Source organism: Octopus sinensis, linkage group LG5 (assembly GCF_006345805.1).
Source record: "Octopus sinensis linkage group LG5, ASM634580v1, whole genome shotgun sequence".
Lineage (NCBI taxonomy): Eukaryota > Metazoa > Mollusca > Cephalopoda > Octopoda > Octopodidae > Octopus > Octopus sinensis.
Genome location: NC_043001.1, coordinates 87,365,812 through 87,391,559, shown reverse-complemented (window position 1 = coordinate 87,391,559; position 25,748 = coordinate 87,365,812). Strand labels below are relative to the sequence as shown.

Sequence of the window (25,748 nt, the reverse complement as noted above, 5' to 3'; positions counted from 1 at the left end):
GGAGCTCGTCGGTTGGGCGAAATTTTGCCCCTTCGGGGTGAAATTGCTCTTTATTACATTGAAATTGACATTTTTTATGCACACACACATTTGCAAAATGGCTTTAAAACGAGCTGCTGGCTCTTCCCTCCTTCTTGCAACACCCCCTCCACAAGAACAAAAGGCAACGTCACGGGTTACGTACAACCCATTTCAAGCCATAAAAGGCAACAAAGATCCTCCTTCCGAACCGGAGTGCACGCGCTCGGTTCAAAAGGAGAATGCAAGCCAGGACGTCGCGTTCGACGTCACTCTTGATTTCCCTCCTCTGCCTTCAACAAGTGATGCTGTACCGAAGAGGGAGGAAAAGAAACTTATAGCAGACAAAAATACAGACAAGAACCAACAAAAAAATGTTAAAAACTCTAACGATTTTGCTTCTGCTGCGAAGCAAATTTCGGAAGATGTAGATATAACGATGGAGGACATAAAGATGGCACAAGATTTGTTGAGAAAGGAGGGGAACAGTGTTTTCCTCAACACACCTCAACAACTCACACAAGAGACAAACAAAAGAACAATCTTTTATAAAGTCTTCGAAAAGAAAACTAAAAGATTGTTTAACGCTACACCACAACAGTTAGAGATGGCTCTGAAGCCCATTTGGGGCCAGAAGAGCTATGTGACAAGAGGGAAGCGATTTGGAACCGTGGAGGTTCGCTTCCCAACAGAGGAGCTTGCAAGGGCGAACGCCATTTCGCCCTTGCAAAATGAACATTTGTTCCTCGTCCCGACGTACCTCGGGCGTAAGGTACAAAAAATAACTATAAGCACAATACCCCCCGAACAGAAAATCTCATGGCTAGTGGCGGCTGTCCTCTATGGCATAGAGGACACTGCCACTATTCTGAATGTTCGGAGGGTACGAGAAAAGAACTGGTCAGGCATGGGAATTCAACTGCTGGTACAGATCCAGCAGGAAAACATCAATGCCATACCTGACTTTGTCATCTTGCTGGATGGGACAAGGCTAAATGTTATTGTAGAGGGGCGAAAGCCAAAATGTTTCCTCTGCAGTAGCGAAAGCCACCTAAAAAGGGACTGCCCCATTCAAAAAAAGAGAATGGAGGAGTATAGCAAGAGGCAGCAGCAACAACAACAACAACAACAACAACAACAACACAAGCAACAACAACAGAAACAACAAAAACAGCAAGAAAAACCAAAGGCTGCCACACCACCAACACCATCACCAACACCAGCACCAAGACGAACAACACCACCTCCAACAACAACAACCACCACCAAACCAACACCGACAACCACCACCAAACCAACACCGACACCAGTACCTCGAAGGTCGACAGCAGCGACATCAACAGTAACAGGAGCAGCGGCACCACCGATACCGGTGGAACCAGAAACTTTTCGTCCTGCTACTGAAGCAGACCCCTCAACCATTCCTTTGCCGGATGAAGAGTCGGATTGTGCGAGCTCTGATTCCAACAAAGGAGAATGGAGTATAGTGCCTCCAAAGAAGAAAAGGAGGAAGAAACAAAAAGATTTACAGGGGAAGCACGAACAAATAGTGCTTCCCAACATCAACAACAACAACAACAACAACACACACTCACAACAACAAACAACAACAACACTTTCGACACCACTACTGCCACTGCCACACACACAAACACACACAGACACAATTACATCAATAAACACAAAGAACCAAAAACTAGTGGAGTACTTAAAAAACAAAACTAGTACAAATATAACCGATTTCATCATACCAACACAAAACACACCACCAGCACACATTCTCACAATAAAAATAAATGCAAAAACATATGATGAAATCAAACAAATATTCCCTAACGATGTGGGATCGCTAGGGAAAAGTTTCTCGAAGAAACTTTATAAAAACATTGTGGAAGCACCCGTGCAAAAGCACAAGGGAGCCACCCCCACCACCAACAACAGTAAGTAGAGCCTTTTTTCTCCGTTTTTTTTTTCCCCCTACTTTGAAACATGGCAAATCTTAGAATCGGTTGCTTGAATGTGAGAGGCCTCGGGTCACCTTGGAAACAGGGTCACCTGTTAAACGACCTGAGGTTTCATGATGTGGATGTAGCAGCCATCAGTGAAACCAGGCTCTCCGACCCGCAGGAACTCGCAGCCCTTTTCGGCGGATACGAGATATTTCTATCTCCGTGTCGGCCGGGAGCGGGCGGTGGTGGTACTGCGGTGTTGTTTCGGAAGGGCCTGGACCTGAAAATAAGAACAGTCTTCTTGGATCCGGAAGGTAAGTTGGTGGTCCTTGACGTGGACGGTAGTGACGGCGGTGCTTTCGGACTGCTGGCTGCCTACGCTCCGACAGGAGCAGGGCAGTCGGATTATTTCAAACGTCTGGAAGTTTTCCTGGGAACGTCACGCACTCTAGTACTAGTTGGGGATTGGAACGCTGTCTTAGACGAACGTTTCGATCGGGTGGGCAGGGGAGCGTCTGATAGGAGAGGGGGAGGGTGCAAGAGCCTCGCCAACCTACTCGGCCGCTTTCAGCTGTCCGACAGGTTTCGACTAGACAACCCGAATGTGCCAATGTGGACTTGGACAAACCGCATCGGGTCGTCTAGATCGTACTTAGATAGAGTGTTTTGTAGGCCAGCGGATAAGGACAGCGTAGGGTGTCCACAATTCCACCTAGTCGAATATACGGACCACAAATTAGTGATCTGTACGGTCGACTTAGATAGGCTACATAGACAGGGACCCGGCTACTGGAAGCTGAACGCGTCGTTAACGGCGTGCAAAGCTTACAGAGACCGGATTAGTTTACTAGTTAAGCGGGCGCTCACGGGGGCAATCATCAACAACAACTGGTGGTTTGCCCTCAAGAGAGCAATTAGAGTAGAGTCGATTAGGTATAGTAAGACTCTAGCTATTGAACGTAGGAAGAGAGAGCGGGATTTAGTTAAGAAACTAGACGAGGCTCTTGACACTGGCATCGCGACCGACGTGTTGGCGGCAAGGTTGGCCCTCGACCAACACTTCGACGCCAAACACGAAGGCTGCGTTGTCAGAGCTAAGGCACGTTCGCTAAGCGGGGAGGGGACTAGAGCCGCTCGATGGGCCCGCGTGGCGGAGGCGAAGCGAGGCAACAGAGCAACCATTCGGTCTTTGGTGGACCAGAACGGGCGCGAGGTTACCCAACCGAAGCAGATGTGTACGGTGCTTCAGCGGCACTTTGCTCAACTGTTTGGGACGAGCGGTGGAACGGACACCAACGGTACAGACTTCGGTGTGTACCTGGACGGACTGCCGCAACTCTCGGACAGCGAGGCAGAGTGCTGCGAAGGACCGATATCTGCCTGGGAAGTACAGGAAGCGATGAAGAGTTGCACGAGAGGTAGATCGCCGGGTTTGGATGGTCTGCCCTACGAGCTTTACTTTTCAATGCCAGACTTGTTTGCGGACCTGTTGGCAAACGTCTACTGCAACTGGCAGCAAAACGGGAGAATTCCTGCTTTTGTCTGTCGAGGGGTGGTGGCTTTGCTAAAGAAGGACCCAAACAAGGGGGACGTTATAGGGAATTTCCGGCCCATCACTCTGCTCAATGCAGAGTTGAAGATTTTGGCCAAGGTGCTAGCCAAGAGATTGGCGCTTGTCGTGGACAAGCTGGTCGGCGGGACGCAGACATGCGCCGTGCCGACCAGGTCGATACACGACAACCTCCATCTCATGCGCTACATCATAGAGAGGGTGGGTAACGACGCTGGCGCGGGTGGGGCTTTGATCAACTTGGATCAGAGTAAAGCCTTCGATAGGGTCGACCATCGGTACCTGGCAGCTGTCCTCAAGGCAGCCGGCTTCGGTCCAGTCTTCCGCGGGTGGATCGCTGCTTTATACAGCAACATCTGCTCGGTGATACGGGTGAACGGTCACCTTTCGGAACCGTTCGACATCTCGCGTTCGGTCCGCCAAGGATGCCCTCTCTCCTCCCTCTTGTACATTTTGACTCTCGAGCCATTACTGCGCAAGTTGGAGGCTTTGAGGGGCATCCCGCGCGATCTAGGAGGGGAAACAGCGTGTCTGCTTATGCCGACGACGTCACCGTGGTGGTGTCGAGCCACAGGCACATTGGCCTGATTGGCGAGACGCTAAACCAGTACGAAGCGGTGACAGGGGCAAAGATTAACGCGGAAAAGTCTGTGGGCTTGCAACTGGGCACCTGGAGAGGCAAGCCCATGCCGTCCAACAGCGTCGTAGGGCGCTGGACAGACGGACCCGTTAAACTGCTCGGGGTCTGGTTCGGTCCGGACCTCCAGGTGGATAAGAACTGGGAAGAGGTGACGAGCAGGGTGGCACGTCTCACCCAGAAATGGGCCGAGAGGAAGCTGTCCCTGAAAGGTCGAGCGGAGGTGGCGAATGCGTACATCGCATCCGTCATCTATTACCGCTTGACCGTCGTCCCTTGTCCCGACCGCTGGTTGGCCAAGCTGGTACGCCTGCTCTTCGACTTTTTGTGGAAGGGTCAGGTGCCACTGGTCAGGCGATCCATCTGCTGTCAACGACCGCTGAACGGAGGCCTTGGAATGCCGTGGTTGCTGTTGCGCAGACATGCGCTCAGGCTGCGGCATCTCAAGCGCTTCCTAGACGGTGAACAGGTGTGGTCGTCTTTTGTCAGACGCGATTTTCCGCAGCTCGTCTCTTTGACGGAGCTGCAGACCTGGATCAAACGTAGACCGAGAAAGGGCGCTTGGCACCTCGAGTGCCGTCAAGCCCTCTCCGCCCTCCGCCAGGCGGGCAATGCGGTCGGTTACAGCTCCACTCTAGCGTTCTATAGAGGGTTAGTGGAGGAAAAATGCGACGACGTTCTCGGGGAAACTCTAGGCGTTGAAGACGACGAACTGAGCGGTCTGTTCGGGAGGACTTTCGGGCCGGGGCCGATGGATAATTTCCAGAGGTCTCTCGCCTGGCAGTGCTACCGAGGGGCTCTGCCTGTTCGAGATAAACTCTACCGGCACGGAAGTGCCGTCAGCCGGGCCTGCCCGAGGTGTTGCCAGGACGACGAAACCGTTCTGCACGCACTCGTCCAGTGCCCGAGTATTGCTGAAATATGGGTTTATGTCGAACAGCTACTGTCACGTGTAGGACGGATCCGACTATCGGCCGAATCCATAGTGAAGATTGCCCCGCCGACCTCCTTTAACAAGGAGGGCGAGGCCGTTTTCTTGTGCCTTGTGGCTGTGGCGAAAGAAGTCGTGTGGTGGACTCGTTTGAAAGGGCTAAAGTCAGACACTTTCCTCTTGGTCAAGGCCTCATCAACTTTTTCAAGTTTCACTTGAAAAGGAAGATGAGGTTAGAGAGGAAAGTGCTGTCCGATAGCAAGTTTTATGAAAGGTGGGTGAATTGTGCGAGACTGGCCTGTATAAATGGACCAGTTCTCAGGTTTCGCCTGTGATTTCAAAGAAAAAGGTAATGTAAAAGGAGAAGAAAGGGGACTCTCTACACCCCCTTTTTTTTGACCAGGCTCCCGTTGGCTTTTGTAGGGTTTTTTCCACCGGGAACATTTCGAGACGTCTCCCCCTTTTGGGAGTTTTTCATTGTTGAATTTTATAAGTTGTTATAAAGATTTTTACTCGATGTTTTTAAAAAACGGCAAAACCCTTTGTAACCTTTCGTCCTGTCTTGTCCCTTTATGTAATCATGCGTGTTAGCCCTTGTGGCCAATAAAAAAGAATTGATTATTATTATTATTATTCATGTCACTGTCTGGGATCAAACTCAGAATCTTGGGTTTAGTAGCCCGTGCTCTTAAACACTATGCCATGTGCGTAGTGGTTAAGAGTGCGGGCTACTAACCCCAAGATTCTGAGTTTGATTCCAGGCAGTGAGCTGAATAATAATAATAATAACAACAACAACATCAAAAAATACCTTAGGAATGAGAATCCAGGTTTGAAATTTCCCCAAGACACCTTATGAAAACTGGAGGGTATATGAGCCGAAACGTTGCGTTAACAACAAACAAGATGAGGACAAATATCCATCAATTGTAAATAATGTACATAATTCCTCATCTCTTAAATATAGAACTGTATTATCATTTAATTGGTTCACTTGTTTCCAATCTTTCATGGAATGGGGAAAAAGTTACCTTGCATGGAAACAGGTGAGAATTGTTAACTAGAAGGGCAATCTGGCTGTGGAAAATCTGCCTCAACTTTATTTGACGCAAACAAGCAAAGAAAAGTGGACATTAAAACTACAATGATGGTAATTTGTCCACCCATTTTCCAATCCTCTCAGCACCCCTTCACCCACCCAATGAAAAACACTACAATAAGATGCAATAAAATATATTAAAGTACAATACAACAATACTTATATAATACAGTAACAACAGAACAATGTGGTACAGAACCATAATAACAGCTTAGGCACAAGCAAGCAATTTTTTGATGAGAAGGGCTTAACTGATACCACCAGCCTCAATACCTGATTGATATTTCATGTTAACCTCAACAGGACTTGACCTTAGAATGTAAAGAACCAGAAGAAATATTACAAGACATTTATTTCTCTTACCTTAATAATTCTGTCAGCTTGCCCCCTTTGACAGTACAGTTTCAAATTTTGGTACAAGGCCAGCAGTTTTATGGAGAGTCTTGTCAGTAACTTCAACAAGTGCTCAATCGATACTTATTTTATAGATCCCCTTGGCAGGATTTGAACTCAGAACTCCATTAAGCATTTTGTTTTGCACACCAAAACAATTCTACCACGATCATTTCTACTAAATGGCACAAGGCCTGAAATTTTAGTGGAGGGAGCTAGTTGGTTATATTGACCCCAATACTTGATTGGTTCTTATCTTATTGAACCTAAAAGGATGAAAGGCAAAGTTGACCTTGGCATAATTTCAACTCAGAGTGTCAAGGTGGATGAAATGCTGCTAAGCATTGTATCCAATGCACTAAAGATACTGCCAGCTTGCTGTCTTAAACAATTCTACCATAACAAAGTAAAATACATCAGTATACATACCTTGAATTTCTCATCCTTGTTACTACCTGCACCATTCCACTGGTAGATTGTTTTACCAAGATCAAGTATATAGACATCACCACTATCCAGCATATCTCTGTTTTTGGCAACCTTGAAATGAAACAAGACAGCTAATATAGAAGTATAGGTTATAGCATAGATTATTGAGCCACACTTAGTAGTAGTAAAAGTAGTAGTAGTGGTGGTGATGGTGATGTAGTGGTAGTTATCCCTGAGTCAGATTTAACCCAGTAGATCTATAAACAAAGGCTTTCCAACCATGACAATTCTGACATAAGTTTGAGGAATAGTGTTCCCTTATCTACATTAACCAATATGCCTACATTTTAAGATGACTTAGCTGCTATTTTGTGAAGGCTAAGCAACTTAGAAAAGTCTGTTCTGTCGCAAGTATTAGGGATCTGATCTGAAGATATTTTTCTCAATCCCTCCCATCAACCCTGGCATCTTTTTAAAGGGTTGTGGCATTGCTTTCCTTCCTAATTAACCAACCAAACAATCAATCAATCAACTCAACTATCTACCTACTTCTCTATCAATCAGTCAGTCCATCTATCTATCCAACTAACTATCTGTCAATCCATCTCTCTCTCTTTATATATATATATATATATATATATATATATATATATATGTATAAAGTATATAATTTACCAATTATATAATTTTTATTTATTATTTTGTACTTTACTCAATTATTGGTATATGTTTTATATATTTATTGGCTAAACTGGCAAAATGACCATTCCTAAATACAGCGACATATATTTAATTTTTTTCTATATGGTATAATTTAATTCTATCATTATTATTTCATTATTGAATTGATAAATGGTGGTTCTTCTCTAATTTATATACATAATGTATGTATGTATGTATGTATGTGTGCGTGTGTGTGTGTGCGCGTGTATGCATGCATGTATGTATGTATGTATGTAGCGAGAGAGAGAGAGAGAGAGAGAGAGAGAGCAACCCTTATTGGCTTATAGTAGTTATAGTAATAATAGCAGCAGCAGTAGCAACTAGAGACAGTAGTAATACTGTTCTATCTAGTGTGTCTTTATCACCTGACATACTATTCTTGGAGCATATCTCTCTTTTCAAGGTCTGAATTGAATGTGAGGCATCTTTCTTCATTTGGATAGGGTGGTAGTTCTTTGCAAGTCTACCCTGCCACCACCAACACCAATAGTGAATCTGTATTTAATAACTAATGAAAAATTGGTCAGTTAATACCAACTAGTGGTATCTACTAGATGTAGACACAGCTACTGAGACTTGGGTTGTCAGTGAACTATATCACATACATCTATATATTGGGTCATCCCATAAATAATGTGGTCTTTTCAACTGCATGAACTAAAAGTCTGAGGGGAAACAGGATAAACTACCTGCATCAACTTGTTATAAAGGCAGATAGTAATTTTACCGTGACTTTATTCTTAGTGCAAGTTTTGAAGAGTACAGTTCGATTTTAACAGTTATTTTTTCAAAGCTATAATGGAAGTGACAAAAGAGCATAGTTGGAATATTTTGCTTTATGAGTTCAATAAAGGCAACAATGCAACGGAAATTAAGAGGAAGATTAATGCAGTATATGGGGATCGGACAATAACCATAAGCTAGTGTCAGTGATAATTCCAGAAATTCCAAGCCTAGAAGACAAGCTTCATCCTGAATGATCTGTAGAGCTCAACAATGACATCCTGCAAATCATAGTGGAACAAAATCTCATTATAACTGCTGAGGAACTAGCAGAGAATCTTAGATTTGATCATTCAGCCGTTTATCAGCATCTGCGTGCCATTGGTAAAGTCAGCAAATTGGGCCAATGGGTTCCTCACAAACTTTCTGAGTCTAACTGCATGCAGAGAGTGAATGTGTGCTCTTCTTTGCTGTCACATCTCATGAATGAACCTTCTTTGGACTTAATAGTGACTGGCGAAGAGAAATGGATCCTTGATAAAAATGTTAAATGCCACACACAATAGATAGGGAAAGGAGAAACACTGGCACCCCAGGCTAAAGGTCTTCACCCACATAAGGTGTTGTTATCTGTTTGGTGGGATATAACATGTTTAGTCCACTTAGAACTTTTAAACCCAAACCAAATGATAACAAATGAGATCTACTGTGAGCAGCTTGAGTGACTTCGGTTGGCACTAGAAGAAAAACGACCATCTTTAGTTTCAGAAGAAAGGTGATCTTCCATCAGGATACTGCTTGGCCATATACAGCAAGAACGACATTTCAAAGGCTGGAGCAGTTTGAATGGGAAACAATACCCCACCCATCATATTCACCAGACATTGCCCCATCTGATTATTATTTATTCGGCAATCTTCAAAATCATTTGGATGGGAAAAAATATGAATACTCTAGATGAGGTCAGAACAGTGCTGGAGGAATATTTTTCATCACAGACAGGTGAATTTAGAAAGAGGAGCCTTGCAAGTCCAGTAGATAGATGGAAGAGCATTGTAGAAAATAAAGGAGAGTATATTTTAGATTAAAAGAACTTTGTTCATCTTCATTTTGAAAAATATAAGTATATTAAAACCGCTTTATTTATGGGATAACCCAATACATCTATGTAGGCAAAAAAATGTTGACAGTTAACTATTTTGGCTATTATTATAAAACAATTATACCATTGTGGTACCTACTTACAGTTAAGTAAGCTGAACTATTGGTCATAGACAGAGCAACATAGCAATGTGTAAAACAATTTACTAACCTCTTTGACTTCAACATTTTTCTTTGTACCACAGAAATGTAGGAGCCTTGATTGATAGGTCTTCTCTGTGACAACTCGGAATCCAGAATCAACTCCACCCTTTAAGAACCTTTTGAGCAAAGAGAAAAATAACAGTAACAATAACAAGAATATTTTAAGGAGGGACAGAGACAGCTTATACCAGCATGTTACTAGTATTTATGAACTCATGAAGCTGAAAAGGTGAAGTCGGATTTGGTAGAAGTTGATCTGAAAACCTAAAGGCTTAATATACCTTTTTACAATTTCAACCGGGGCACTTTTTCTAGAGCTCTAATGATTCTGCCAGTCTGCCACATTCGACCACCCTTAACAATAATAATATTTTTCTTCACTGTTGTCACAAAGATAGCAATAATAATAATCAACATAGGTCCAAGGCAGCAAAATTAGAAGAATACAATTAATGAAACTGATCCCAGCACTTGAATAATAATACATTTTGTTGACTCCAGAAGGATGACAGGCAAAGTTGATCTTGAAGGGATTTGAACTCAGAATGTAAAGGGTTGTAGCAAAAGACTACCAAGTATTTTGTCTAGTTCTCTACAGCTCAAAATAATTTTTAGCAAAGGTATGTCTCAGTGGTTAAAAGCTCACTTCCCAATCATGTGGTTTCAAGTTCAGACCCTTTGTGTGGTACCTTGGGTAAGTGTTTTCTAATATAGCCCTGGGTTGATCAAAGCCTTGTGAGCAAATCTGGCAGATGAAAACTGAAAGAAGTTTGTTGAGTGTTTATGTGTGTGTGTGTGTGTGCGTGCATGTATGTGAGTGTGTTTGTGTGCATGCACGTGTTTGTGTCTTCTTGTTTTGACTTCATGTGATAGCTGTAAACAAATATCACCATCAACCAAATAACATCCCTTGTTTTCATGTTTTCAAATCTTCTTTGAAAACATGTCCAGCTATGGGGAAATATTACCTTTATTGGAAACATGAGAGGGTTGGTGACAAGAAGGGCATCCAACCATAGAAAATCTGCTTCAATGAATTCCATTCAATCCATGCAAGAATCAAAAAGAGGATATTAAAATGATAGTGATGATGATGACGATAATGATAAGGCTACACAAAGCCAAATATTTTAGAAGAGAACAGACAATTATACCAAGCTCTAATTCTTGTCTGATGCTTATTTTACTGCTCCTGGGGTACCATGTGAGAATATGGCGAAGGAATGAGTATGTGAAAGTTTAACAACAAAATTTACTGCTCCTGGGGTACCATGTGAGAGTATGGCGAAGGAATTAGTATGTGAAAGTTTAACAACAAAAGTGTAGCTATGAATGTATTTTGAGTAAGTTAAATGTTACTTACGTCATTTTCTTAAAGTAACTCTTGAAGAGATCAGATTCATGTCCTTGTACCTCTCGATGTTGGACAGGTACATCGTCCAAGAAAGTGTCCAACTCAACAGTTTTGTAGGCAGCTGCACAATACTCATCCTATGGTGAAATACACACAGACAGAAAGTTAGGTGATGGTATGAGGCTGAATGAAGTAATGGAGATGAGTAACAGCATGAAGTTGAGTGAAGCAATGGTATGAAAATGAATGAAGCAATGGAGGTAAGTGATGAAGATGAAGTTGAGTGAAGTAATGAAGGCAAGTGATGGAATGAAATTGTGTGAAGCAATGGTAATAAAAGATGGCATGGAGTTGGGTTACAGCTAATAGAGGAAAAGAGGGATGACCTGCAAGGCATGTGAGAGAGAAATATATATAAAAAGATAGATGTGGATAGACAGTAAGATATATATATATATACAAATCATCATCATCCTCCTCACTTTCTCTTAATCTGTGCAGCCAGTCTTTGGGGTGCCATTCTAGATGCTTTTGTAGTCAGCTGTCACCATTGGCCTCTGTTCTCTGCATGCATCACAGGGTTGCAGTGTTGTGACTTGTCCAGTCCTTGATCTTGCCAGACCAGGATTTTCCTTGCCTCTCTTTCGCCCTCCTTCAACTGTGCCCTGAAAGGTGGTTTTGGACAGGGAGTTGTAGCAAGATATGTGATTGTACCAGGCAAACTTTCATCAGTTTATCTGTGCAAGGAGTAGTTCCTGTCTACCAGCATATTTGTTGGCTTGCTGCTGACAAAGCTGTTTGTTTTGTGTTTGGTATACAGAATGTGTAGCAGCCTTCTGAAGTATTTGTGTTCAAATACCTGGATTCTTCATTCCATGTACAGATGGATTGAAGTCACTAGGGACTTGTACACTTTGAGTCTTGCTTCCATAAAATCAGTTTCATCATAGCTGCAGAGGGCAAACTGAGTCTAGTCGTAATCTCATTTTGAGATCTGCTGTCCTTGGTCTAAGTGGATCCTTGGTCTAAGTGGTCACTATGTCAAGTCTCTTTATATTCATGATGTTGGCTACTAAGTTCTGGTTGTTGCTATTAACCAAGATTTTTCTCTTTTCTGGGATGATCTCCACCCTTTATGCTCCTGATACTTTTTCCAGTCTGTGGTGAGCTTCTGAAGTTCTGCTTCACTACTTCCTGACAGGTCAATATCATTAGCGAAACATAAGTTGGAGATGGACCATCTCCAATGGTTGACCAAATTCTTATATATAAGAATAGCAATTCTTAGTGGGCTGTGAATGATGAATTCAATGTCTGTAGCAGAAACACAGGTCCCACATTCTGCCAATGTCATTCATAGCCCAGTGGTATGTTATACATAAACATTGTCTATAGAGCAAGTTTCTCTGCTGAGACATTATCTACTGTAAAGGTTTAAATGTAATTGTATACATCTATATTTCAATTAACACTTCTTAGTTTGCCTCTCGTCAATTATAGCTTGACAAAGCTTTGTGCACATCAGCAAAATTTCTAATTGCTGTTGAACCCTATAGCATTCAGATTCATCAATCAAATGCAATTCTTGTTTGTTCATATTGTTTTCAATTATTCATGCATTATCTTGCAACTTGAAGGTATCAATATAGTTGCTTACTTTTAAAATGACATTATAGGATAGGTGTGAGCAACTTGATCTCATCTTACGCATAACCCTGAACATAAAACAAATAATGTAATTCCAGAGCAAAATAGGAGTGATAATGTGTATGACAAAGCTGGTTATTTGAATTACAGCCATAGTTCATCCAATGAGTTTTCAAACAATTTCCATCTACAATATTTCACTCAGGAGGTTTGCGTCAACTTGAGGCTTCAGCAATACAAACATATCTAAGATGACGCACAGTTGCATTGAGCCTAAGACTTTATGACTGCATCCATATAGTACACTACAGTTCTGTAATGAATAGCCAATATAATACATCTGTTCGTGGCCGTTGCCAGCCTCACCTGGTCCCCATGCCGGTGGCACGTAAAAAGCACCATCCATTTGTGGCCGTTGCCAACCTCGTCTGGCCCCCGTGCCGGTGGCACGTAAAAAGCACCATCCGTCCGTGGCTGTTTGCCAGCTCCGTCTGGCACCTGTGTGGGTGGCACGTAAAAAGCACCCACTACACTCACGGAGTGGTTGGCGTTAGGAAGGGCATCCAGCCATAGAAACACTGCCAGATCAGACTGGGCCTGATACAGCCTTCTGGCTTCACAGACCCCAGTTGAACCGTCCAACCCATGCTAGCATGGAAAGCGGACGCTAAATGATGATGATGATGATGATACTACTGTACTATGTAGTCGAAACAGAACAGTACAATACCATAAAGTAGTGGTTTTGAACAAGTTTAAAACCATTTTAAGTTTGTTAAACATGACAAGCATGGCTGAGTTATTAAGAAGTCTTTTCCCCACCACATGGTTTTGAATTCAGTTCTACAGTAAGGAACCTTGGGCAAGTGTCTTCTATAACCCTGGGCCAAGTAAATTTTTGTGAATGGAGCTGATAGACAGAAACAGGAAGGAGCCTGTTGTGTATAATACGGCAGGTTTAAATGGAAGGAAAGTAGTTCTTAGTGAGCTGTGAACAATGGATTTGGTGTTTGTAGTTGATGAAGAGTAATGATGCAGAAATATGTGTCTTATTTCCCTCAGATATCATTCTGCTTGGTGAGGAAGTGTACTTTCGAACCACACAATTTCGCGTTCAGTCCCACTGTGTGGCACCTGGAAGGCAGGGCTGGGCAGTCAGGTGTCATCTATTATAGCCCTGAGCATTGTGAGTAGAGTTGGAGTGGACAGAGATCTCATATGTGTGTCTGCATATAATGTACCGTTCTTTGATAGAAAGATAAAAAAAAAAGAGCACTCCATCTGGTGAGAGATAAATATTTATTTAAAGGACACAATACATGTGTTTTAGTGTTAATTGTTTCATATGTTGAGAAATATCTCAAACATCAGGCACAATTCACACGTGCCTGATGAATATGTTTGAGATATTTCACAACAGATGAAACTATTAGTAGCACTTAAAGACAAGTATTGTGTCCTTTAAATAAATATTATATATATAGTTGATGACATCAAATTTATAATCTTTAAGAGAATGAGAAATATTCATTTTTGGAATGATGAATCTCGAAGCAGATAAAGCTATAAATATTTGTGTAAATATTGGATAAAAAGCCCTTTGGATAGAGAAAGTCAAAGGTTACCCACATCTCCTTAAACATGTATGCATGTGTGTATGTGTGTGTGTGTGTGTGTGTGTGTATGTGCATGGGTGTATATCTGCTTGTGTTTCCTTTTGACATCATGTAATAGCTTTAAATAAGAGTCAAAATTATAGAACAGTGTTGTTCATATACAATCTTCCACGAAAACATGTCTGGCCATGGGGAAATAATGCCTTGCTCAGAAACAAGTGAGGGTTGGCAACAGGGATGGTATCTAGTCATAGAAAATCTATTTCAACAAATTCTCTCTGAGCCATATGAACATGGAAAAGTGAAAGTAGAGATGATAATGAAGATGAAGTGTTTGAGAGAGAAAGAGAGAGAGGAGAAGGGACAGCTATGTGTAACCGGGTAAATGCAATAATGAATAATGTAATATTCCTTACCTGAGTGCTGTATTTGCCAATCCAAAAATGTACATCATAATTGAATTTCTCTCCATTTTCCTCAAGGTATGTCTGTGCAGGAAAATTTAATTCAAATTTAACAAAGGAAACATTAACAACAACAAATAGAAGACTGTAGTTTGTACAAAAGCAATGGTTCACAAATGACTAGTTTTACGATGGTTTTGCTCTACTTTCATAGGAAATTTAATTCCTAGTTTTTATGTAATGCATGAGTCATGTTATAGTTATTTATACATATCCACACCCATACATGCAAACATACCTCCCTACACATTATATATATATATTCTATCCTTTACTCAATTTAGTCATTAGACTGTAGCCATGCTGGACCACTGCCTTGAGTTGTTTTAGTCCAATGAATTGACATCAGTACTTCTTTTTAAAGTTGGTACTAATTCTATTGGTGTCTTTTGCTAAACTGCTAAGTTACAGGGATGTAAACACACCAACATTGGTTGTCAAGCAGTGCTGGGGGTTAAACACACACACATACATACACTGAACTGCAAAAGAAACATAATTTCATTATGTCAGAGATAAATTTTGATAAACCTGATAAAGTCAATTTCTTGGATGCACTATGACCACAATCTATGGGTCACTGCCATGTGATCATGTAGTGGGTGGATCCAGCACATCAAGATTGTAGGGCATGACATGTCCAATACTGTGTATGCCCTCCATGGGTGTTCAAAACGGCCATACACCGTTGGTACATGGAGTGCATGAGGCGGTTCACAAAAGCCATTTGCACCTGTACCCACACCCTGAGGAAAGCTGCCTCCAGTTCCACACAAGTGTTCAGCCTTGGAACCACCTGATTCAGCCGTTTCTGGATTTCATCCCACAGGTGTTCAATTGGGTTCAAATCCGGGCTGAGATCCAACCACAGCATGGTTCTGATGTCATGCTGATGCAGGAAGTCCATGGTGACCCTGGCCGTGTGGGAGGGAGCATTGTCCTGCTGGAACACGTGGCTATGGTGACATGTGAAGAAAGGCACAATGTGAGGTCTTAGGATCTGGTCAAGGTAGCACTGCGCTATGATGCCATTCCCTCTGCTTGCACCAACAGTTTGGAACATACGGGGCTCAATTCTCTGATTCAGTGCTAGAGTACCCCAAACTATGATACTTTGGCCACCCCAGGTGTCTCTTTTCATGACACATGCTTCTCTATAGCGTTCACCCTTCCTATGCCATCCGAGGTGGAAACACAGTACAGGCTCCTGTCAGAGAAGACTATCGACATCCATTGTTGATGCCACCAATGTTGGTGTTGTGTAGCCCACTGTGTTTGTGCCTGACGATGGCAAGTGATGAGGACAGGCCCTCAAGCAAGACAACGGCAAAACAGGTTGTTGGCGGCCAGTCGACATCATACCATGTCATTACTGATGGGTCACTGTCCAGTGCCAACGGTCTCGCAAGCTGTCATGATGGCCAGTCTGAAGTGATCACAGCATTGTTGCAGGTAGATGAAGCAGTCTTGCCTGGGCGTGGTCACCCGGTGGTGCTCTCTGTGGGCATGGTCTGCAGTGCTGTTGGTATATTTGTATTGCTGTTGCAGGTGACAGATGATGCAGACATGGACATTGTAAGCTTTCGCAACAACCAGGGCATGCTGCCCTGCTTGCAATCAGCTGATAGCTTGTTCTCTCTGCACTGCTGACAAATAACCTCCATGAGATGCACATGCATTTTGGTTTTCGTGACAATTGTTTGTGACTGCCACCCATGGCATTCAATGCAGCTGCATTTTGGTGTCTCGTTTCTGGGAAAGTTGAAAGGTTACCTGGAATTTGGGCCTCAGCCATAAACCAGCATGTCTTGGAATATTTACACTTACATCCCCAAAATAAATTTTCAGAATTTACCATATAAAAATGCCATTTGAAAAACTTGCGTTCCTTTTGCATTTCAGTGTATGATGGGCTTCTATTGGTTTCCACCTACCAAATCCATTCACAAGGCTTTGGTCAGTTGAAGGCTATTATAGAAGATGCTTGCCCAGGATGCCACAACTGAATACAACTGAAACGGAACCATGTGGTTGGCGAGCAAATTTCTTACCACACAGCTATACCTATATATATATATATTTTCAAAACTTCATGTTTCCTGAAATTCATTAACACAACCCTTGACATGCCTATGTACCTTTTCCTCTTTATGACTCTTTTACTGTTCATTTTCCCATGTTTTTGTGTTTTATTCTATGCACTGTATATGAATGTTTGGTTATTATTGTTGTGTTCTTTTATCTGACTTATTGCTGCTTCCTGACACCTTTTTTGTCATTCTCCAATGAGCTTTATTGCACCTGGGCATTGTATACAAAATGCAATAAGCTCATGAGAGAGAGAGAGAGAGAGAGAGAGAGAGAGAGAGAGAGAGAGAGAGAGAGAGAGAGAGAGAGAGAGAGAGAGAGAGAGAGAGAGAGAGAGAGAGAGAGAGAGAGAGAGAGAGAGAGTGCGTACATGTGTGTGTACTTACACAGAAAAAGGTAAAAAGAACAAGAAACTGGTATGAAATTATTTAAGTCAGTGTTCAAGAACACACATGTATAATTACTGGCATACTTAATGTTTCACTATTTCTGTGTTAATTTCAATATTTAAACATACTAATTATCTTTTGACCCATGACAGGATTGTTTTATTTCTTGCATACATCATTTTGTTACAAGTATTACAACTATTATTAGATGCAAACAACGTCAAGTACTGTATGATGAGTCATACTACACATGCCTACATCTGACTAGTCACACACCTTAAAATAACTACATATAATAAGTCATACTATGAAAATACTACATTAGAACTGTACACTGGTCATAATAGTAACCTGCTATATAAGAACTATGATTAGTTATGCATTGAATATGTCAGAACAATATATTTATCATCAACTCCCTATTTTCTTACAAATCCTTGCTCTTCATTCAGTCATTCACATCTCACCAATCTTTGCTCATTGTTCAGTATAGTAATACCTCTCTGTACGAGTTTAATTTGTCCCATGACTGAGCTCGCCTTACAACTATTATTAGATGCAAACAACGTCAAGTACTGTATGATGAGTCATACTACACATGCCTACATCTGACTAGTCACACACCTTAAAATAACTACATATGATAAGTCATACTATGAAAATACTACATTAGAACTGTACACTGGTCATAACAGTAACCTGCTATATAAGAACTATGATTAGTTATGCATTGAATATATCAGAACAATATATTTATCATCAACTCCCTATTTTCTTACAAATCCTTGCTCTTCATTCAGTCATTCACATCTCTCCAATCCTTCTTCATTGTTTAGTATAGTAATACCTCTCTGTACGAGTTTGTAGTGCGTAGTAAAAACATTATCTCTTTTTGAGAGATGTAATACAAATGCGGACGTGGCGTATAGCAGCCAGCCTTCGGCTGCTTAGGCCCAGTTGTGTCCGCTGCTCTGATTGGTTGGTTTTGGTGCAGTTTTGTCTCTTGTGTTATTTTGTGCCAATGTGTAAACTAACCAATCACAGCCTTCTTATAAGGTTCCATGACAGTCTTCTAAATGGTTCGTTTGAGCCACCTAATCTCTATAAAGCTAGTCACGACAAACCGTATTGTGTCTTTGGTTCTAGTCCTTCTAACGACTAGCCCCTGACCACAGAGCGACTCGACCAGTTCCAGCGACCGTGACACCAACACCACTGCAGCATTTCAGGACCTTTCTCCATCGTCACCTTAAGCTTATCATCGCTCTTCAATCCTAACGTCGTCTCCACCAACATCAATACGTATGCAGCAACATCGCCCAGGTTTACTTCACACTGTTTGTGAATACTCACCGAGGTTAACAGCTAGCCTACCTACGAGAACTTTCTGTACCAAGTGACCCGGCACAGCATTGAAGCCACAACCGCTACACGATATGTGTTCAACAGGCCACTGCCTTGTGACCCCAACTTCTTTCTTACAGAACTATTGCGTTTATTACTACGAACTGGTATTTATTTCCATCTTGTGTCTGCTCTACTTCTCGTGTCCTGAGAGACTCGTTTCTATGCTCTGTATTTTATTTCCCATGCATACACCTTTATTTGTACACACTTACACATTATGTATGCTTGACGGCCTGTCTTATTGTTCTTGATTATATATGTACTTATGACACGAACACACAGACACATTATTGTATGCTTGACGGCCATGTCTATTATTATTATTATGGACACACTTATAACGCACTCACCGACGTGCACTCTGCTACCCACATGTCAACACCTGAATAAAACCTTTCTCTTAACATAATAGTTGTGTCGTCTTCCTTATTCCTTTTGGCACTTATTTTGGCTTTTACTGTAAGATGAGTGTGTGGTGTTTAAAAGGAGACATTCATTCAGCACCATCTCCATTCGTATGGTCATCCGACAAGTTAAATTTGTTCTATGATTGAGCTCACCTTAGAACTTACTCGTTTTACAAATCAATTTTCCCCATTGAAATTAACTAAAATATAATTAATCTGATCCATCCCAACAAAACTACTCAAAATTTATGTTTAATGGGTTTTAAAACAGAAAAGGTGTGGCTACAAGTAAAATGACAATTGTAAAAAAGAGAATGCAAAAGAAATATGTTAACTGGTTTTATTAACTGAATTACCTTAAAGATGGGACAATTTGTGTGCTTGTACTGCAGATTTCTGCTTGTACTTCAAGACAAAAGTTTGCACAAGTCTTAGCTCATACAGCAAATTACTCATACAATAGGGCCCTTATATTGTGAGCTTCTACTGTATTTTGCCCTACATCCTTACTCCTTCTGTAAACATCCCTTATTCTCCCCACACACTCTTGCAACCCCGACTCATCAAACCCTTCTTGTTCTTCTGTTTGCAGAGTCCACTATCATACCTTACCTAATCATCACCATCTTTATTGCTCTTTCCAGCTTCACCCCTCATTACTCCAAGCCACTCTTGTATAATATGAGTAGCCAAGTATTTCCTTTACAGAAAGAAACCTGCTCCAGCCCCTTCCTTCATATTTTAACCTTTTATCTCCTACAATAAAGCTACTCAGTTGAAGGAAATCTTAATCTTGTGGTCTACAAGGCAATCTAACTGGTGATGGTGCCATGAGAAATGCATTGAGTAAAGGCGGCGAGCTGGCAGAAACGTTAGCACGCCGGGCGAAATGCTTAGCAGTATTTCGTCTGCCACTACATTCTTTGTTCAAATTCTGCTGAGGCCAACTTTGTCTTTCATCCTTTCGGGGTCGATTAAATAAGTACCAGTTGTGCATGGGGATCGATATAATCAACTTAATCCGTTTGTCTGTCCTTGCTTGTCCACTCTGTGTGTAGCCCCTTGTGGGCAGCAAAGAAATAAGAAATGCATTGAGAATGCTATGTAAAGTGGTTGGCATTAGAAAAGGTATTCAGCTGTACAAACCACCCCAAAGCAGACATTAGAGCATGGTGTAGTCTTCCAACTTGCTGGAGCCTTTCAGACTAATCAATCCATGCCAGCATGGAAGAGAGAGATTAAAAGATGATGATGATGATGATACAGGACTACAAGAAAATTAGTAATAATATAAAACACAATGTCTTAATTTTATGACTAAATCAACTCTCAAAAACAGTAAGACATAACTGTATGAAAAGGTCAGATCATTAAAATACTCACATTTAAGACAATATAGGAGTCACCCTCATAGAACAAGCCATAATCCTTTTTAGGCCATTCTTTGACTTTGAATTTCTGTAGAAATAGAAAATAAAATAAAAATAAGTAATATATGGTAAAAATACATTTATCTATGTACATGTCTGCGCAGTGAAAAAGTTTGCTTCTCAACCACATGGTTTAGGTTTCAGTCCCACTGCAAATTACCTTGAGCAAGTATCTTCTACTATAGCCCCAAAGCCTTATGAGTGGGTTTGGGAGAAGGAAACTGAAAGAAACCCATTATGTGTGTGTGTGTAAATGTAAGTAGTACTCACAATCATGATATTGTGGTTTTGATTCCCAGACCAACTGTACATTGTGTTCTTGAGCAAAATGCTTCACTTCACATTGCTCCAGTGCACTCAGCTGTAAATAGGTGATTCTGTGATGGACTAACCTTCCAATCAGGGAGAATATTGGCCTGCTCACTTTAGCCAGCAGAGTGGCATCATTAAAAAGCTAAAACGATGCGAAATGCATTGTGACCAGTGATTTATAACAACATCCAATAGTCTGGTCGATATCATGATCACATGATATATATGTGTGTGTGTGTGTGTGTGTGTGTGTGTGTGTGTGTGTGTGTGTGTGTGTGTGTGTGTGTGTGTGTGTGCATGTCCATGTGTGTATGTGTATCTGTGTCTTTTTATTAAAGACATGTAGGCATGTGGATTTTCATTGTTTGTTTACATTGAAAGTTTTAATATGAAATGTTGTAGCAAAAAATCAGTGCTGGCTATATTTCTGTAGGAATAACCTTAACAAAATATTGTGTCTCTTTGTCTTGACAGAAATGTGATGATTGTAAACAATCAGCAACATCATACAAGCAGTGTCATTCTTTTCCACTTTTCAGTGAAAATATATCTGGTCAAAGAGATATATTACCTTTCTTGTAAACAGATGAGGATTAACAACAGGAAGGGCATCCAGGCACAGAAAATCTACTTGGCACTGCATATGTATTATGTAGAGCATTTTCAGCTCAAAACTGAGAAGCTAAACAAAACACTATTCATACCCAAAATACTACAATGAAAGCACTTGTGATAACAATAAAACTACAGAACAATATTATCATTATTATTGAAGATGACCAGTGTGTTTTCATTAAGATAACTAATGTTTTATAAGAGATATACACATATACTGTGTGGTGTTTAATTTTATAAAAGAATGTGGGATGGAAACAAGATGGAGAGAGAGAGAGAGAGAGAGATGGGATAGGAGAAGGAAATGATTTAACATTATCACAAGTGGTTGTTGTTTAGCCCCAGGCCAGTTCTAGTCCTGCAGACATGCAATCAAAACTCATTTTCAGCTATAGCAATCTCTATCTCATCTTTGACCATATTTTCTGGCATACAAGTTGAATTTTTCAGACCAAAATATGGTAGGTTGACTAATACAACAAGATGATTTTCAAGAACTAAAAATTCCATGTGAAATACAGCATGATTTGGAAAGGTATTGATGATGTCTGAATATTTACACTAAATATTATACTGATTTGTATACCAAGAGTTAGAGGAATTTTTCTCATTTCATACCATATTATCAGATGTGTCTTCATATTTTCTTCTTTTAAGACAGCAGTGTTGTGTGAGATTTGACTATTTTTTGCAAGTTGAGTGACCATGTATGATTACATAAGAAGTAACAAAATGATTGCTAGTGTATGTTTGTACATACACATACATATTCAACAACATAGAGCAGATATAGTGGAGGACATCCATCCCCATTTACTGGAAATGATTATCTGATATCTATTCCTACCAAATAGGTGACTTGAAGTGGGTACATAAACATATGTATGTATATGAATATATATACATGTGTGTCATCGTCATCATTTAACATCCGTTTAATGATGATGATGACACACATACATATATTTATATACCCGTGTGTATATATATCTGTGTGTGTGTAAATATATACATGTATATGTATGTATACACACACACACACACACATATAGTTTATATAAGGGGGTTATAATCCAAGCTGTGTCCTCATGAAGCACATAAACATGTTCACATTAAGCAAATGTATGTATAAAAAGGCATTATTTTGAATGAGATATACATAGCAGTTGAAATTTCTAGTAAATTCTATTTGCAGAGTAATTTCATATTAAAAGATTAGAAAATACCATTGTCTTAGCAACCACAGGCACTCCTTTAAGATACCAGAGAAGCACAAAATCTAGCTATGTATGGCATTTAAATGAGGAAGGTACACCATACATGGCAGTTCCTAGATAACCTCAACAAGAGTAAAAATCCTGAAAAACTCACATGATTCAAGGTCCTTTTTAAACTCCAAAAAAGAGATGTTTAGTCAGTGCCTTCATTAGAGGAAATTCATGTTGAAAACATGAAATTCCCTGTTTGTCAACTAGGGAAATGTAGCCAACCTCAGCTGGCCTCTCACGGACACAACTGGAACTGATATAAAGGGAATAACTGCACTTCACCCAAGGTTTTGGCAGTAGAGATTTTTCTCTGCAATTTTTTTGTTTACAAAATGAGCTGACCATGACATATTCTTTCCTTCAGTAGTAGGGAGGTTTATGTGCCTCTGGTAAATGAGTCTGCTGAGTAGCCTATACAGCCAAGCACTTTATAGTTCACAGTCCCAAATTTTTCATGAGGTTAGTGCTTTTGTGTGACTGTTCAAGTTAAATTTTAGCTCTCATTTCTAGCAATTGTAGGTACAATTTTACACCCTCATTGATTGATTTTACCTTTTTGGTTTTAATTGCTACAGCCACCTATATTATAATGTATTTAATATATTATCATAATATCTTATTGTATGTTATATACACACACACACACGCACACGCATGCATATATGTATGGGATAGAGAAATAGAAGAGAGAATTCACCTACCTCAATTCTCCAGACCAAGAGACCAGTTTCTTTTCCAACTGCTTGCCAAGCTTTCTCATGTTCTGCTGCTTCTTCTGCAGAAGTTAGAGAATTATAGTGTTAAAGTAACAGTTATATATATATATACATACACATACACACACACACACACACCTATATATATAAAATACAGACTGGAGTTTTAATGCTCCAAGTGAGCTATATTCTGTTTAATAATCTGAATGGAGGCAATGCAAGTGGAAACTAGAGGAACATAACTAATAACCACACACAAAATCAAATATATATATATATACATATATTCTTCTATATTTATAAAACTGATATAAAAATTCCAAATAAAATATATATAAGTAGATAAATATCGATATGATACATAAAACACAGTGAAATTTAGATTTAAAAGTTACAATACATTGGTGTAATAAAAATTTGAGATGATAAAACATTAAAAGGGCCTACTAAAACACCATAAAAATATTACAAAAATTAAAAAATTCCACCTATGGGCTGTTTCAGAGACGTGCCAAGTAATAGGATATATTTTATATTTTTAAAACTGACACTTCCCTCATCAGGATGTTTTCACACAATGCAAAAAAACAAAACAAAAACAAATACAGAAATACAATTATACAATTGTTGTTTTTTGTGTTGCTTTTTTTTTGCAAATGCTTCAGAACTGCCAAGTAAAATGTCTGGTTAACAAGCTGACCAGGAGGAACAAATACTGTATGGACAATTCCTTTTGAATTGATGAAACAAATCAGCATCGCCTTGAGATTAGACTTCACTTGATGGATTTGTTTTGGAAGGGAGGCATGATGACACTAAATGCTTCCATTGACTTGACTATTGCTTCGTTTCTGGGTCGTAGCTGTAGCATCAGCTTTTGTCACCAGTGATGGCCTTCATAAAAAGGTTTGAATGAACTTTCATCTGTTCTTTCGGTTCACAACATGCATTCAGTTGTGACTGCTTTTGATCTTCCATGAGCAAGTGAGGCACAAAGTTTGCTACAACTTTTTTTTATTCACAATTCCTTGCTTAAAATTCGTTGGCAAGAGCACCAGGACACCAGTCGTATCAACAAGTTCGTCAATTGTTTGGCAGCAGTCCTCTAAGATCAGTTGATCATCCTTGTAAGCTGTTTGAAGTATGACAACTGTTTTCGCCACCATTTTCCTCAACAGAAAACAGTATTTCATGGAAGCACATTATGCCTTCATTTCATCCATTGCAAAAATCAATGAATAGGAGAGAAGCGCAGCAAAACAAAGACACCACATGGCTGTAGGAGCACCTAAAATTCTGCCAGTTGGCAGACTGATTCCTGAGGGTTGCATCAAGTGGCTTCTAGCAGTTGAAGCCTGAACTACAATGGGCTTGTCCCACAGAGAATGTTTCCAGTTACTTTTGGGTACCCCCTTGTATATATAAATGATATGTAGATGTTGACTAGATAGAGGGACACTATGTAAATGTTATTGTTTAGTCCTAAATTAATACTTAATTAAGCAGACTTAAGATCAATCCAACCATAACAATCATCTTTTTAGACATACCTAAAAATTACATTATCCAGTGCCTTTACTTTTTATTCAGTAGAGTGTGATCTGAGGAAGTTTTGTCTGTTATTTCTATTAAGTAAAATGACCTAGTAGAAGTTTTGTCTGTTATTTCTATTAAGTAAAATGACCTAGCAAAATGATCTAGTGGGCAGTGTATAGATATTGACTGTATATATTGACAGTGTGTAAATGCTAATTAGATAGAAAGGTAGTGTATAGATATTTATTGGATATATATAGTGTACTGTTCCATTATTTTGAGGATCAACAAAAGATGTACTCCACCCAGTGAGAGTTAAATGTCATTCAATAAATACAGGAATGAAATATGAGCTAGGGGCATGAGACATATAGTAACTCAAATTTAAATATTGTGTTTATATCATGGGATGATACATCAGAAACTGTGTGACTTTGGTGTCACTGGAAAAATAAGGAAGTAGCTGCATGACTTTTGAAAAGGTAGAAGTTAGAAAGTCACAGTCAATGGTGCCCTCTTTGAGGAGACAATCTGCAGCAGAGTCCCCCAGGGAACTGTACTGAGACCACTACTGTTTCTCAGACATATTCTCAGCCACTCTCACGAGTTATGCTGATGATACAAATATCAATCAACGGTGGTCAAGGACTCTAGTGACACTCTAAAACTGCAGAAAGACCTGAATGCAATATATAAGTGAGATGATGAATATAATATACAGT

At 40.3% G+C, this 25,748-nt stretch overlaps 1 protein-coding gene across 1 annotated transcript in view; it reads right to left on the bottom strand.

Moving 5' to 3' along the window:
• Positions 1 to 25,748, bottom strand: part of LOC115211599 (gelsolin-like protein 2) — a 73,020-nt gene that overhangs the window by 18,084 nt on the left and 29,188 nt on the right. Inside the window, exons 3-8 of the mRNA XM_029780174.2 lie at positions 23,476 to 23,549; positions 20,533 to 20,607; positions 14,811 to 14,882; positions 11,141 to 11,268; positions 9,785 to 9,893; positions 7,027 to 7,137 (exon numbers count right to left, since the gene is read on the bottom strand). Of these exons, the coding sequence (XP_029636034.1) occupies positions 7,027 to 7,137; positions 9,785 to 9,893; positions 11,141 to 11,268; positions 14,811 to 14,882; positions 20,533 to 20,607; positions 23,476 to 23,549 (569 nt within the window). The remainder of the gene's footprint in view (positions 1 to 7,026; positions 7,138 to 9,784; positions 9,894 to 11,140; positions 11,269 to 14,810; positions 14,883 to 20,532; positions 20,608 to 23,475; positions 23,550 to 25,748) is intronic.